This window comes from Chanodichthys erythropterus, chromosome 19, assembly GCF_024489055.1.
Source record: "Chanodichthys erythropterus isolate Z2021 chromosome 19, ASM2448905v1, whole genome shotgun sequence".
In the NCBI taxonomy this organism is placed as follows: Eukaryota; Metazoa; Chordata; class Actinopteri; order Cypriniformes; family Xenocyprididae; genus Chanodichthys; species Chanodichthys erythropterus.
This window is the reverse complement of record NC_090239.1, coordinates 38,408,994-38,424,789: the sequence shown is the minus strand read 5'-3', so window position 1 is coordinate 38,424,789 and position 15,796 is coordinate 38,408,994. Positions and strand designations below refer to the sequence as shown.

General features: G+C 41.9%; 1 protein-coding gene across 3 annotated transcripts in view; it reads left to right on the top strand.

Moving 5' to 3' along the window:
• Window positions 1-15,591, top strand: part of med1 (mediator complex subunit 1) — a 127,705-nt gene extending 112,114 nt beyond the window's left edge. For all 3 annotated transcript variants that reach the window (XM_067369639.1, XM_067369638.1, XM_067369640.1), the window contains one exon: window positions 10,696-15,591. In XM_067369639.1, coding sequence (XP_067225740.1) covers window positions 10,696-14,470 — 3,775 coding nt within the window. In that variant the 3' untranslated portion in view covers window positions 14,471-15,591. The remainder of the gene's footprint in view (window positions 1-10,695) is intronic.
• Window positions 15,592-15,796: the final 205 nt, after the last annotated feature.

The following is a 15,796-nucleotide window of genomic DNA, read 5'->3' as shown; positions in this document are numbered from 1 at the left end:
ACTCGTGTACAGCGGAAGCCCGTTCTGGATTGGCTGTCTTTCAGGTGACGTCCTCTCGGGAAAGCCCTATAGGTTGCGCGGAAGCTTTGAAGGATGTTGCTGTTCTGATTTGAGCGTCTGGCTTGAGCGGCTCTCTTCTTGGGAGACTTTGGTCAGATATTTCACAGAGGGTTTTGGAGTCTGGATGTGATGGCTGTTGAATGATCAGCGGCGCAGCTCATGTTTGAAGTCGGGTGTTAGATGGAAAATCAGCCCCGGTCAATCAGTTATCAATGACCCATGCGACTTTTCTGCCGTGGTCAAAGTATTTCTGACCGACTTCTGACTGACTTCTGACTTCCAGCTTCTGACTCTGACTTGTTCGGACAGCATAGTTTTAAAGGAGCAATTCTGGTTCCATCCTTCAGATGCGGTCCTCCAATGAGACGTTGCTACGGAGATTAGAAACGCCTCGTCTATTGTCTATTGATCACATCGCGTGATATCTGCAGAACATTCTCCTGTTTTATTAACAACTTTATAAAGTTTCTTAATATTTTCCTGATACTGAATTTCAATGTTTCATTCACACAGAATTACAGAGAATTATAAACTCTGTATTTAGAGCTCAAACATGACACACTTCTTACCAACATATTACTAGACTGACCTAATTAAAAACAATGATTACAAGAGAAAGAAAATGCATACGGGAATACAAACATATAATGCATTGACTCCAACATATTAGTAATCACATCATAGCAAATGTTATTCTGGATATAGTTAATACTTTAAGTAATCGACAATTGTCCCTTTTGAGATTCAAGATTGAGTCCTTAAGCATAGTTTAAACTTTGACCAGAGTCACGAGTGACCGGGTCAGGATGGATTGCTCACACAAGGGAGGTATTGATAGGACAGATTCGTCTTTAAATCCGTTGATGGGTGTTTTCCTGTTCCGTCCGATAATACAAGAGGGTTTTGTGAGAGAATCAATAGATTTAATGTGATTCGATCCACGTGATGGGTTCTGATTAGTTTATTGCAGATGAGCAAAGAAGTCCTTTAGACAGAGTCCTTTGTTAAAAGAAGTCGCGTCATCACTTCTGTTCTGGCTAGGTTTTTCCTGTCAGGAAATGGATCTTTTGGACCAAATGAAGCTTTGTTCAATCATGCCTCTGGCTGATAAAGCCATTTGGTAACGTCTGTCGAACGAGTCCCTACAAAGTGTATCACTTTTTGAAATGCTTTGAGATCACCCTCTTATTTTACCTGATTTGCTTCAAACTTCATCAGTGTAATGTCAATACACAGCAGATGTAGACCTATGACAGGATTTTTGATATTTGAAATATTGTTGCCATGGCAACAGGTCAAACTGTAATAATATTCTTGAGTGTTTTTGAGGCTCTTAACATGCTTCAAATTGCATGAAACTCGACACACACATCAATATTGTCAACCAGTAGACATGGACCAAGCCATAGAAATGGGCGTGGTGGAGGGGCTCAGTAGCGCCACCTTTTGACAAAAGTGGGGGGGTTAGTTTTTCCTACAGTCACCAAACTCGGTACACATATTATTCTCATCAAGCCGGACAATTTTCTAATTTACATTCATTAGCTCCGACCAACAGGAAGTCAGCTATTTTGGTTTGAATGTTAATTTTTTGAAAAAACAGGCTATGAATTTTATACTACTACTCCTACAGGGTTTATCCAATTTACACCAAGCTTTTTTTAACTTGTTGCGAACACATTGAAGTTGTTTAATTGCAAACGGATTTTGGATATCTCAAACGGTTTGGCCGTGGCGAGGCAACGAATTTATGGCAAGAAAAGGGAAACAAAGTGTTATAACTTCTGCATACATTAATTGATTTTGATGAAACTTTGGCTTAGTCTTCGTTGTACAAGGCTGATCACATGGATTTGACTATTGTGATTCAAAGTCATAGTGCCACCAACTGGAAGCAGAAAATGTCACTTTCAGCATACATTGAGATCACCCTCTTATTTTTACCTGATTTGCTTCAAAATTCATCAGAATAATGTTAAAACTTGGCACATGTAATCCTTTGAAAATGGGCAGGGAGGAGGGGCTCTATAGCGGCACCTTGTAGTGCAGTAAATGTGGAGTGAATTTGACATAGTCCTTTGATGTTTAACCGTTTTAAGTGCCTATTGCCCGCTGTGCACAGTTGCCCTGAAGCCACCGGGGTGGCGGTGCCACCGGGCTTGGGCCCGCCATCGCTGCTCGCAGCTATATTTATTATTATTATTATTATTTTTATTTATTTATTTATTTTTTTTTTCGTCTTCCGGGGCTTTTTGGGGGCCTTAACATGCTCAAAAACTCTTGAAAATTGGCACACACATTGGAATCCGCGGCCATTAGGACGCCGGAGAGGCTGGTACCCGGGCGTGGCAGGGGGGCTCGACAGCGCCCCCTTGAAAAAAGTCTGAAAATTTGGTCCATATATTAAACATGCTTGCACGTATTAGTATGAAACTCGGTACACATATAGACCTCATCGGGCCGAACAACTTTCGCGCTCTAAGTTAATCGCCACGCCAACAGGAAGTCAGCTATTAAGGGTTGTTTGAAAAACGCATGCTCTGGAATTTGATATACTCCTCCTAGACGATTAATCCGATCGCCACCAAACTCTGTCAGCATGAAGTCAAGACACGGATGATTAAAAATTGCCAGGGGATTTTTGATATCTCGAACGGTTTGGCCGTGGCGAGGCAACGAATTTATGGCGAGAAAAAGGAAACAGGAAATGTGTTATAACGTCTTAATACATATATTGATCTTTATGAAACTTCACGAGTGTGTTCGTTATAGGAGTCTGATCACATGGATGTGACTATTGTGAGTCAAATTTATAGCGCCACCAACTGGCAGCAGGAAGTGTATCACTTTTTGAAATGTTTTGAGATCACCCTCTTATTTTTACCTGATTTGCTTCAAACTTCATCAGTGTAATGTCAATACACAGCAGATGTAGACCTATGACAGGATTTTTGGTATTTGAAATATTGTTGCCATGGCAACAGGTCAAACTGTAATAATATTCTTGAGTGTTTTTGAGGCTCTTAACATGCTTCAAATTGCATGAAACTCGACACACACATCAATATTGTCAACCAGTAGACATGGACAAAGCCATAGAAATGGGCGTGGTGGAGGGGCTCAGTAGCGCCACCTTTTGACAAAAGTGGGGGGGTTAGTTTTTCCTACAGTCACCAAACTCGGTACACATATTATTCTCATCAAGCCGGACAATTTTCTAATTTACATTCATTAGCTCCGACCAACAGGAAGTCAGCTATTTTGGTTTGAATGTTAATTTTTTGAAAAAACAGGCTATGAATTTTATACTACTACTCCTACAGGGTTTATCCAATTTACACCAAGCTTTTTTTAACTTGTTGCTAACACATTGAAGTTGTTTAATTGCAAACGGATTTTGGATATCTCAAACGGTTTGGCCGTGGCGAGGCTACGAATTTATGGCAAGAAAAGGGCAACAAAGTGTTATAACTTCTGCATACATTAATTGATTTTGATGAAACTTTGGCTTAGTCTTCGTTGTACAAGGCTGATCACATGGATTTGACTATTGTGATTCAAAGTCATAGCGCCACCAACTGGAAGCAGAAAATGTGTCACTTTCAGCATACATTGAGATCACCCTCTTATTTTTACCTGATTTGCTTCAAAATTCATCAGAATAATGTTAAAACTTGGCACATGTAATCCTTTGAAAATGGGCAGGGAGGAGGGGCTCTATAACGGCACCTTGTAGTGCAGTAAATGTGGAGTGAATTTGACATAGTCCTTTGATGTTTAACCGTTTTAAGTGCCTATTGCCCGCTGTGCACAGTTGCCCTGAAGCCACCGGGGTGGCGGTGCCACCGGGCTTGGGCCCGCCATCGCTGCTCGCAGCTATATTTATTATTATTTATTTATTTATTTTATTTTTTTTTTTTTCCGTCTTCCGGGGCTTTTTGGGGGCCTTAACATGCTCAAAAACTCTTGAAAATTGGCACACACATTGGAATCCGCGGCCATTAGGACGCCGGAGGCGCTGGTACCCGGGCGTGGCAGGGGGGCTCGACAGCGCCCCCTTGAAAAAAGTCTGAAAATTTGGTCCATATATTAAACATGCTTGCACGTATTAGTATGAAACTCGGTACACATATAGACCTCATCGGGCCGAACAACTTTCGCGCTCTAAGTTAATCGCCACGCCAACAGGAAGTCAGCTATTAAGGGTTGTTTGAAAAACGCATGCTCTGGAATTTGATATACTCCTCCTAGACGATTAATCCGATCGCCACCAAACTCGGTCAGCATGAAGTCAAGACACTGATGATTAAAAATTGCCAGGGGATTTTTGATATCTCGAACGGTTTGGCCGTGGCGAGGCAACGAATTTATGGCGAGAAAAAGGAAACAGGAAATGTGTTATAACGTCTTAATACATATATTGATCTTTATGAAACTTCACGAGTGTGTTCGTTATAGGAGTCTGATCACATGGATGTGACTATTGTGAGTCAAAGTTATAGCGCCACCAACTGGCAGCAGGAAGTGTATCACTTTTTGAAATGTTTTGAGATCACCCTCTTATTTTTACCTGATTTGCTTCAAACTTCATCAGTGTAATGTCAATACACAGCAGATGTAGACCTATGACAGGATTTTTGATATTTGAAATATTGTTGCCATGGCAACAGGTCAAACTGTAATAATATTCTTGAGTGTTTTTGAGGCTCTTAACATGCTTCAAATTGCATGAAACTCGACACACACATCAATATTGTCAACCAGTAGACATGGACAAAGCCATAGAAATGGGCGTGGTGGAGGGGCTCAGTAGCGCCACCTTTTGACAAAAGTGGGGGGGTTAGTTTTTCCTACAGTCACCAAACTCGGTACACATATTATTCTCATCAAGCCGGACAATTTTCTAATTTACATTCATTAGCTCCGACCAACAGGAAGTCAGCTATTTTGGTTTGAATGTTAATTTTTTGAAAAAACAGGCTATGAATTTTATACTACTACTCCTACAGGGTTTATCCAATTTACACCAAGCTTTTTTTAACTTGTTGCGAACACATTGAAGTTGTTTAATTGCAAACGGATTTTGGATATCTCAAACGGTTTGGCCGTGGCGAGGCAACGAATTTATGGCGAGAAAAGGGAAACAGGAAATGTTATAACTTCTGCATACATTGATTGATGTTTATGAAACTTCAGGAGTGTGTTGGTTGTAGTAGTCTGATCACATGGATGTAACTATTGTGAGTCAAAGTTATAGCGCCACCAAATGGCAGCAAGAAGTGTATCACTTTTAAAATGCTTTGAGATCACCCTCTTATTTTTACCTGATTTGCTTCAAACTTCATCAGTGTAATGTCAATACACAGCAGATGTAGACCTATGACAGGATTTTTGGTATTTGAAATATTGTTGCCATGGCAACAGGTCAAACTGTAATAATATTCTTGAGTGTTTTTGAGGCTCTTAACATGCTTCAAATTGCATGAAACTCGACACACACATCAATATTGTCAACCAGTAGACATGGACAAAGCCATAGAAATGGGCGTGGTGGAGGGGCTCAGTAGCGCCACCTTTTGACAAAAGTGGGGGTTAGTTTTTCCTACAGTCACCAAACTCGGTACACATATTATTCTCATCAAGCCGGACAATTTTCTAATTTACATTCATTAGCTCCGACCAACAGGAAGTCAGCTATTTTGGTTTGAATGTTAATTTTTTGAAAAAACAGGCTATGAATTTTATACTACTACTCCTACAGGGTTTATCCAATTTACACCAAGCTTTTTTAACTTGTTGCTAACACATTGAAGTTGTTTAATTGCAAACGGATTTTGGATATCTCAAACGGTTTGGCCGTGGCGAGGCAACGAATTTATGGCAAGAAAAGGGAAACAAAGTGTTATAACTTCTGCATACATTAATTGATTTTGATGAAACTTTGGCTTAGTCTTCGTTGTACAAGGCTGATCACATGGATTTGACTATTGTGATTCAAAGTCATAGCGCCACCAACTGGAAGCAGAAAATGTGTCACTTTCAGCATACATTGAGATCACCCTCTTATTTTTACCTGATTTGCTTCAAAATTCATCAGAATAATGTTAAAACTTGGCACATGTAATCCTTTGAAAATGGGCAGGGAGGAGGGGCTCTATAACGGCACCTTGTAGTGCAGTAAATGTGGAGTGAATTTGACATAGTCCTTTGATGTTTAACCGTTTTAAGTGCCTATTGCCCGCTGTGCACAGTTGCCCTGAAGCCACCGGGGTGGCGGTGCCACCGGGCTTGGGCCCGCCATCGCTGCTCGCAGCTATATTTTTTTTATTTTTTTTTTTTTTTTTTTTTTCCGTCTTCCGGGGCTTTTTGGGGGCCTTAACATGCTCAAAAACTCTTGAAAATTGGCACACACATTGGAATCCGCGGCCATTAGGACGCCGGAGAGGCTGGTACCCGGGCGGGGCAGGGGGGCTCGACAGCGCCCCCTTGAAAAAAGTCTGAAAATTTGGTCCATATATTAAACATGCTTGCACTTATTAGTATGAAACTCGGTACACATATAGACCTCATCGGGCCGAACAACTTTCGCGCTCTAAGTTAATCGCCACGCCAACAGGAAGTCAGCTATTAAGGGTTGTTTGAAAAACGCATGCTCTGGAATTTGATATACTCCTCCTAGACGATTAATCCGATCGCCACCAAACTCGGTCAGCATGAAGTCAAGACACTGATGATTAAAAATTGCCAGGGGATTTTTGATATCTCGAACGGTTTGGCCGTGGCGAGGCAACGAATTTATGGCGAGAAAAGGGAAACAGGAAATGTGTTATAACTTCTGCATACATTGATTGATGTTTATGAAACTTCAGGAGTGTGTTGGTTGTAGTAGTCTGATCACATGGATGTAACTATTGTGAGTCAAAGTTATAGCGCCACCAAATGGCAGCAAGAAGTGTATCACTTTTAAAATGCTTTGAGATCACCCTCTTATTTTTACCTGATTTGCTTCAAACTTCATCAGTGTAATGTCAATACACAGCAGATGTAGACCTATGACAGGATTTTTGATATTTGAAATATTGTTGCCATGGCAACAGGTCAAACTGTAATAATATTCTTGAGTGTTTTTGAGGCTCTTAACATGCTTCAAATTGCATGAAACTCGACACACACATCAATATTGTCAACCAGTAGACATGGACAAAGCCATAGAAATGGGCGTGGTGGAGGGGCTCAGTAGCGCCACCTTTTGACAAAAGTGGGGGTTAGTTTTTCCTACAGTCACCAAACTCGGTACACATATTATTCTCATCAAGCCGGACAATTTTCTAATTTACATTCATTAGCTCCGACCAACAGGAAGTCAACTATTTTGGTTTGAATGTTAATTTTTTGAAAAAACAGGCTATGAATTTTATACTACTACTCCTACAGGGTTTATCCAATTTACACCAAGCTTTTTTTAACTTGTTGCTAACACATTGAAGTTGTTTAATTGCAAACGGATTTTGGATATCTCAAACGGTTTGGCCGTGGCGAGGCAACGAATTTATGGTAAGAAAAGGGAAACAAAGTGTTATAACTTCTGCATACATTAATTGATTTTGATGAAACTTTGGCTTAGTCTTCGTTGTACAAGGCTGATCACATGGATTTGACTATTGTGATTCAAAGTCATAGCGCCACCAACTGGAAGCAGAAAATGTGTCACTTTCAGCATACATTGAGATCACCCTCTTATTTTTACCTGATTTGCTTCAAAATTCATCAGAATAATGTTAAAACTTGGCACATGTAATCCTTTGAAAATGGGCAGGGAGGAGGGGCTCTATAACGGCACCTTGTAGTGCAGTAAATGTGGAGTGAATTTGACATAGTCCTTTGATGTTTAACCGTTTTAAGTGCCTATTGCCCGCTGTGCACAGTTGCCCTGAAGCCACCGGGGTGGCGGTGCCACCGGGCTTGGGCCCGCCATCGCTGCTCACAGCTATATTTATTATTATTCTCCAAAGTGAATCGCATTTGAGAGGGCCTAAACATGCTCGAAAACTCACGAAACTTTGCACACGCGTCAGAAGTGGTGAAAATTTACGTCTGTTATGGGTTTCGGAATTGGGCGTGGCAAAATGGCTCGATAGCGCCATCTAACGTACAGCCCCGCTCGCTACATAACACTAGGGGCTTGAAATTCGGTACACACATTTATCAGCCCAGTACCTACAAAAAATTCTCTTGGAGCGAAATCCGAAACCAAACAGGAAGTCAGATATTTTGAATTAATTCACCGTTTTTTGCATTTTCCAGACGTTGTACTTTAACGAACTCCTCCTAGAGATTTTATCAGATCAATGTCATTTTTGGTCAGTCTAATCTAAAGGCCTTTGTGACGTTAAATTGCGAAGATCTAGAGTTTTCGCCGAAGGGCGTGTCCGTGGCGGCCTGACAAAGTTTGATGTTTCGCCATGAAAGAGGAAGCTGCTGTAACTCAGGCATACAATGTCCGATCTGCCCCAAACTTCACATGTGTGATAAGAGTCCTGGCCTAAAGACATCTATATGACAATATTTAGTTAGTCATAGCGCCACCTGCTGGCAACAGGAAATGGCATGCTTCAGGATGTAATTCACTACCAGAGTCACATTTCATTATGCCACGAAGTACCAAACATGCTAGAGACACGTTAAATCATGCAACACTTGGCTGAGTGCTAATTTATGCGATTAACGCCACGAAAGAAACAGGAAGTTGTTGTAACTCAGGCATACAATGTCCGATCTGCTTCAAACTTCACGTGTTCAATGATAGTCCTGGCCTGAAGACATCAACATGGCAAAATTCAGTTACGGTGAAAGCACCACCTGTTGGCCGCAGGACGTGTGGCATTTTGAAATGTCTTTGGCATAATTCTCCTGTATTCACTCACTCAAATGCATGACGCCCACTGTTCACTGTTTTCCTGAGGCCAACGGGTGGCGGTGAGCCCGGGTGCGAGGGCCCTCTCAACGCTGCTTGCAGCTTTAATTATTATTATTATTATTATTATTTATTTTTTTTTATTTTTTTTTTCGACTATTCGGGCATTTTTGGGGCCCTTACCATGCTCGAAAACTCTTGAAAATTTGCACACACATTGGAATCCGCGGCCAACAGGGCCGGGCAGAAGCTGGTACCCGGGCGTGGCAGTGGGGCTCGACAGCACCCCCTTTAATGGGGTCCGAAAACATGGTCTATATATCAAACACGCTTGCACATACAAGTATAAAACTCAGTACACATATAGACCTCATCGGACCGAACAACTTTCGTGCTCTAAGTTAAACGCCACGCCAACAGGAAGTCAGCTATTAAGGGTTGTTTGACAAACGCATGAAAATAACTTATAGCATCAAAGCATAAAGCGATCGAAAAACGTTAAAGTGACTTGGTTTTCAGCTGAAAGAACAAACAGAACAATCGAGCGTGAATAACATTTTAATATATGCAAACTACGGATACAGAGGTTATACGTCTAAATATATATACAAGAATATACACACCTATGTACAAGAGTGGAAGTAGAGAAGGAAAGAGAGAAGGTGTGTGTGTCGAATTTCAGGTTAGCGCTGGTGCAGTTCGTTGGCTTCCTCCGTTCCGTGGGAAGGTTTAAACTGAGGACTTGAGAGTGAGTTTCGCTGGAAGATGGCGGTCCCGAGTCTGAGCGCGATGGCAACGCGTGGTCACCGGAGATGTCCGGGAAAAACGTGCACGAGATGCTCGTGAGACAATCGGGAGAGAACACAGAACAATCTTGGTGTTCCTTTTTATGACAGATAGGCCAACACACCTTGAGGTGGAATGGCCAATGACATTGATGCAAAGTTGGCGGGCAAGCTCTTTCTTTGTTTGGTCTCCTAGCTGAATTTGCATATTTAATGACTATCAGATCGGATTTCATGCTGGAGTACGTTCTTCACAGTATCATTAAACACATCGAAAAATGCATTTGTCAGCTGTGTGACATATCTCAGTGAATAGCTCGTGTCTGGAGCTTTACGGAGAGATCAAACTCGATACATCAGAAATGCATATAAAAGAAGTTATGGTTTACAGACAGAATTCTATCATTAAAATGCACACTAGCACAAATACACTCATTTAAACACTTGGAAACATGCATACGCTTCAAAATACAGGATGGGTATATGTTGGCATAATTGTATTTTACACATACAGTCAAAAATGTATGTTTGTGTGTTTCTGTATGTGTCTGTGTATGTGTTTTTGTGTGTCCCTGTGTGTGTGGGGTGTTGGAATGTGGATCTGGCCCGTAGTCCACATGAGGGGCCCCTTTGATGTCCTAAGAGCAAGGAAATTGGGCCTCCTGTGTTACCTCTGAGGGCAACAAAGGTGTCAAGTGGGCTCATCTTTAGCAGACTGTTCGGAGCCGATTTAGTGATTAAGAACACAGTTCCTCAGGTTAAAAGCGTTCTGAAAACTCTAAAGTTTATTGATTATCCTGATACATGTGCATATGCTATAAAAGTATATACTCGATGACTACTTACTGGAAAGTAGTGAAAGTTGTGGTCTTAATAACGTGTATTTTATGCTGAGTCATAAAAACTTATGTGTTGCATCTATTTTTCCCTCCCTAGATGCATGTCCATTCCTGTGACTATGCGCGCCATCCGACGCAAGGCAGAGACCATTCAGGCAGACACTCCAGCATTGTCCCTTATTGCTGAAACTGTTGAAATTATGGTGAAGAAGAACTTGCCCCCAACTGGTAGCCCAGGTTACATGGGAATGGGTACAGGGCCAGATGGGACCAACCCAATGGGTCTTCCTGGTTTAAGCAGTGGGACCAACACTGCAGGAAGCAACAATGTTGTGGGTGTAGGGGGAAGCGGTTCTTTCCAAGGCCCAATCACCTCACTTTTCAACATGGGTCGTACTGGTCAGGGAGGCTCATGTATGGACACCATGGGACAGGTTGGAGGCCAGCAACAAGCAATGCAACAACAACATCAACAATCTCAGAGCCATGGTTCAGATGACTTTAACAAAGTCACTCAAAATCCAATCCTAACCAGTCTTCTGCAGATAACAGGCAGTGTTGGGTCCAGTCCTACTCCCCAGCCATCTCAGCCCCACCAGACCCCACCAACAACCACCTCACCGGCAAGCAACACCAAAAACCACCCTATGCTGATGAACCTACTGAAAGATAATCCCTCACAAGATTTTGCTGCATTGTACAGCAGTAGCCCTCTAGAAAGACAGAACTCATCTGGGTCCCCGCGGACAGATAGCCAAGGGCAGTCTTGCCCTGGTACCAAGGGCAAGAAAAAGCGTCCAAGAGGCTCTGATAAAGGAGTAATGGGAGCAGGTGGTGGAATGAGCATGAAGCAACAATTGCAGCAGCAAGTGGGAGGCATGACCCAACAGCATCATCACACACACCACTCTGAAGACGATTTCCACCGAGAGCTTTTCTCTATGGACGTTGATGCCTCCCAGAACCCCATTTTTGATGTTAGTCTTCCGGGTGATGGACTTGACACTCCTCATAGTATCACTCCAGCTCCAAGTCAGTGTGGGACACCTCCTTCAGGTCCTGGAATGCCATACCACCCACACTGTCATGTCCAACCACAGACACAAGTCCAGTCTCAGCCACAAGGATCCATACCCTGTATGGTCCGCCTCTCCAGCTCTGACAGTATTGGGCCTGATATCAATGATATTCTTTCTGATATTCCTGATCAGGCCAACAAAGGAAGCAATAGCAGTCATGGCCAACACCTCATGGCCGGTGAAGAAGGAGGTTCCATGGGAACTCCACTCCGGGATTCTTCCAGTTCAGGCCAAGGTAGCACAGTGTTTGAGGCAGACCTGTTTAATGCAAATAGCAATGAAAATCCCTTTACTGATGCAGCAGACTTGATTGCAGAAGCTGCTACTGCAGCAACACCCAATAGTGATTCTTCCTCAACTAATTTCTTCCCAGACACAGACTTCAACCCAGAGCTTTTATCTGGACAGGGAAGCTTTTCACAGACCTATTTTGAAGATAGCTCCCCCAGCCCTGACCCAGAACTTGAACTGGTTAAAAGTTTTAGTGGAGGAAGTCAGCAGAATACTCCTACAGGCACACCACAAAATCCTGCCTCACACGGCCAAAATACTCCAGAGACTTCATTGAAAGACCCTTTTGAAATGGGTATTTTTGTTGGAAATGGTGCTGGAGGAAAGCCAATACTGGGTCCAGCATCAGATATGGCAGACTCACACCCTTCTCATACTGGTGGGGGCCAAAGTCCACTTATGATGGGCATTGTGGTAGCTGGTAATGATTTTAAAAGTGGTGATACAAAGGTTAAACAGCAGCAGATGAGGGCAAAGGAAGATCATGGAGGAGGAAATTCTGGAATAGGAATGGGGAGTGTATGCTCTTCTGAAATGAAGCAGATAAAGCGTAGTCGCACTCCTTCAAGTGAGGGAAAATCAAAAGAGAAAACATCAAAACGCAAAAAGCTGGATCCAGATGGCAAGTCACCTTCACACAGCTCAGGGGGTCGACCTTACACTCCTCCTTCTGGGAGTGCCACTTCCGGAGGATTAGTTAATGCGGGTGGATCTAAGTCCCCTGGGAGCTCAGGCAGGTCTCAGACCCCACCAGGAGGTGCTACTCCACCAATCCCAAAAATCACTATACAGATACCCAGGACTTTAACTGGAGGAAAAACGTCATCTCATGGAGGCTACACATCAAGTAGCTCAACAAGTGGAAGTACTGGTAGTACAGGTGGCACAAGCAATAACAAAAGTCACCATTCCCACTCTTCCTCTTCTTCAGGGAAGATAAAAAGTAGTAAACTTGAAGGCTCTGCTGGGCAAGGCAATATTCCCAAACCATCAAGCATTGCAGGTCTTGGAAGTGGTATGCCTTCTCAATCCAAAGGATCTTCCATGGGAATGGGCACAGGCAAGCAATCCTCCTCTCCCATAACAAAGCATGGTTTGTCTGGCTCAGTCAGTGGTGGCAGCAGTGGAACAGGAAGTGGAAACAAAAATAAGCCCCAAGGTGGTAAGCCTCCTGGCTCACTCATGAATCCCAACATCAAGCCCAACATATCACCCTCACACTCTCGTTCTGGAAGTTCAGACAAGCTGTCCTCTCCAATGAAACTTCAACAAGGCCAGGTGCCTGGAACCCCACCCTCATCTAAGGCTAAATCCCCTATTGGCTCAGGTAGTGGAGGATCAGGTGGGTCCAAATCCTCTTCAAGTGGTGGAATGGGTACTCAAAAACAGTTAGGCAGTAGCTCTTCCACAAGCACTTCTACATCTTCTACTTCCTCTGCAAGCTCCTCCTCATCATCAGGCTCCATGCCCTTTTCTTCAAGTGGTCATTCACAATATGGGAACAGTGGTGGGAGTTGCAGTGGTGGAGGAGGTGGTGGCAGTGTAAGCAACCCTAATGCAAAGGGAAAGTCCCCAAGCCGAAACAAAAAGCCATCTCTTACCGCAGTCATTGACAAACTGAAGAGTGTTGGTAGTGGGGGCATTGGTGGGGAGGAGGGTGAAGGCTGTGGTGGCACTGCAGGTGGGGTAATGCCACAAAATGCTGGTCCTACATCCTCCAAGCATGGTATGTCCTCCCAGGGAGGTGATTTTCTGAGCAAGCGAGACAAGACGGACAAAGATGGCAAATCCAAGGTGTCTGGATCAGGCAGCAATTCTGGTGACAAGAAGATGATTGATTCTAAAAGTAGTGCAGTGACTGGCACTGGTGTGGCAAAGATTATTATTAGCAAGCCAGAAGGGGGTTCTCCAAGTATTAAATCTAAAGTAACCCTTCAGAAACCTGGAGAAATTTCTGGAGATGGTGCCATGCGTTCCCAGCACTCAGGCCACAAAGCATCACCCCTTTTTAGTGGCTCTACACCAAAACATGACCGCAGCTCCCCAAGCCACAGCCGTTCTCCTGGCTACACGCCTGTAAATCCAGACAGTGAGAGCGAGTCTGGTAGCAGTTCAGTTGCTGAAAAGTCTCATCAGAACAGTCCTAACTCTGATGATGACCAAACTATGAGACCACACCAACCCATGCAAGACTACATGAGTTCCATATCCATTAACCAGAGTGAAAAACACAAGAAACATAAAAAAGAGAAGAAGAAGCAGAAAGAGCGGGATAGGGACAGAGATCGAGATAAAGAAAAGAAGAAGTCAACAATGTCTTGTGGGCCATCCTCTTACACAGCAAAGACAGATGGCTGGTCCAGATCCCCTATAGCTTCAGAAACTTCAATGCTGTTGCTTAGCTCTGAGCGGTCCTCACGTCCAAGTCCTGTGTATATGCATACAGAGGATGATGACCTCATGGACTCTGCCTTAACAGGCAATCTAGAACCTTTCAAATAAACAATATGACTTTAATTTGTAGATCCAAATGAATACAGCTGACTTTTACTATAATTCCTTTTTTAAAAACATTTGAAAACAAAATATTACAAGAATTATGATAATTGTACCTGCACCATTTTTAATGTGGAATTAATTCCTGCAAATTGTATATTGCAAAGAGGGAGAGTTCTGGTATTTTGATAGAAATATCTTCAGGTTATCAGTTTTTATTTGGGGGAAAAAAATAACATTATATAGAATATTGTGGTGTAAGACTCTAAATAGATATTTAGTAGATATGTGTGTTGTGTTCTTTTGTTTTGCCTTTCTAATTGGATGCCTTAGCTTTATTTTGCCTTTTGTAAAAAAAAAATATATATGTATATATATATATATATATATATATATATATATATATATATATATATATATATATATATATATATATATATATATATATATATATATATAGCAAGATACGTTGTGAAATCAAACTTTAAAAAAGTAATTTGTCATTTATTGAGTTATTGCTTAACTGAACACATTAGCTAAAACTTGATTTAACAAAAACATGATTCTTTTAGTGTCTTTTAATCTTAGATTCACATTTTATATTTCTACTTTTTTACTTTTATCACTACAAGTTTCTTTTTTAGTAAATAGGTGAAGATGTGTGGAACAAGAATTAATTTCATTGTCTTTTCTGTAAAATTAAGTTTTACAAGACTGAAATAAATGGCAATGGCAATTTTTTTGTTGCTCTTTTGGCATCTTGCCTATTTGGGCCTGCAGCATGATGATGGTAGGGATGGCTCAATACCACTTTTTCTTGTCCAATGCACCGACCAATACTGCAACATTAGTGTTGCAGAAACTACATACTTCACCTTTAGAGGAATTACAAAATACAAAAGCATATTTTGCAAATGCCTCTTTCATGTGTTGTGCATCCCCCAACTCAAATATCACAAATACAGCTCTTTCCTGTGTGTTTCTCAACAGGTAAAGGTAGGCTTCTTTCAAAAAAATGTACTTTTAGCTCTGTCGCTATGTGTCATCATCAGTAAGCAATTGATAAGGCTAACACACTGTCTAGCAAACTCAAGTGTTTCACTTACAATAAACCAATTCAACGGATCTGCACAGTTTGTTTTTTGACATGTGACAACTACTTGAATCTGTGCACACTGGACACGTCAATCACATAAATCATATAAACTGGAATATTTATCTTTCGGAACAGGTGAATTATTATGAACTGTAGCAAATTAGCTCAAAATAAATATGAATAATTAATCATAACTAGTTATAATTAATTATTAATATTTTAATCAGTTAATAAAA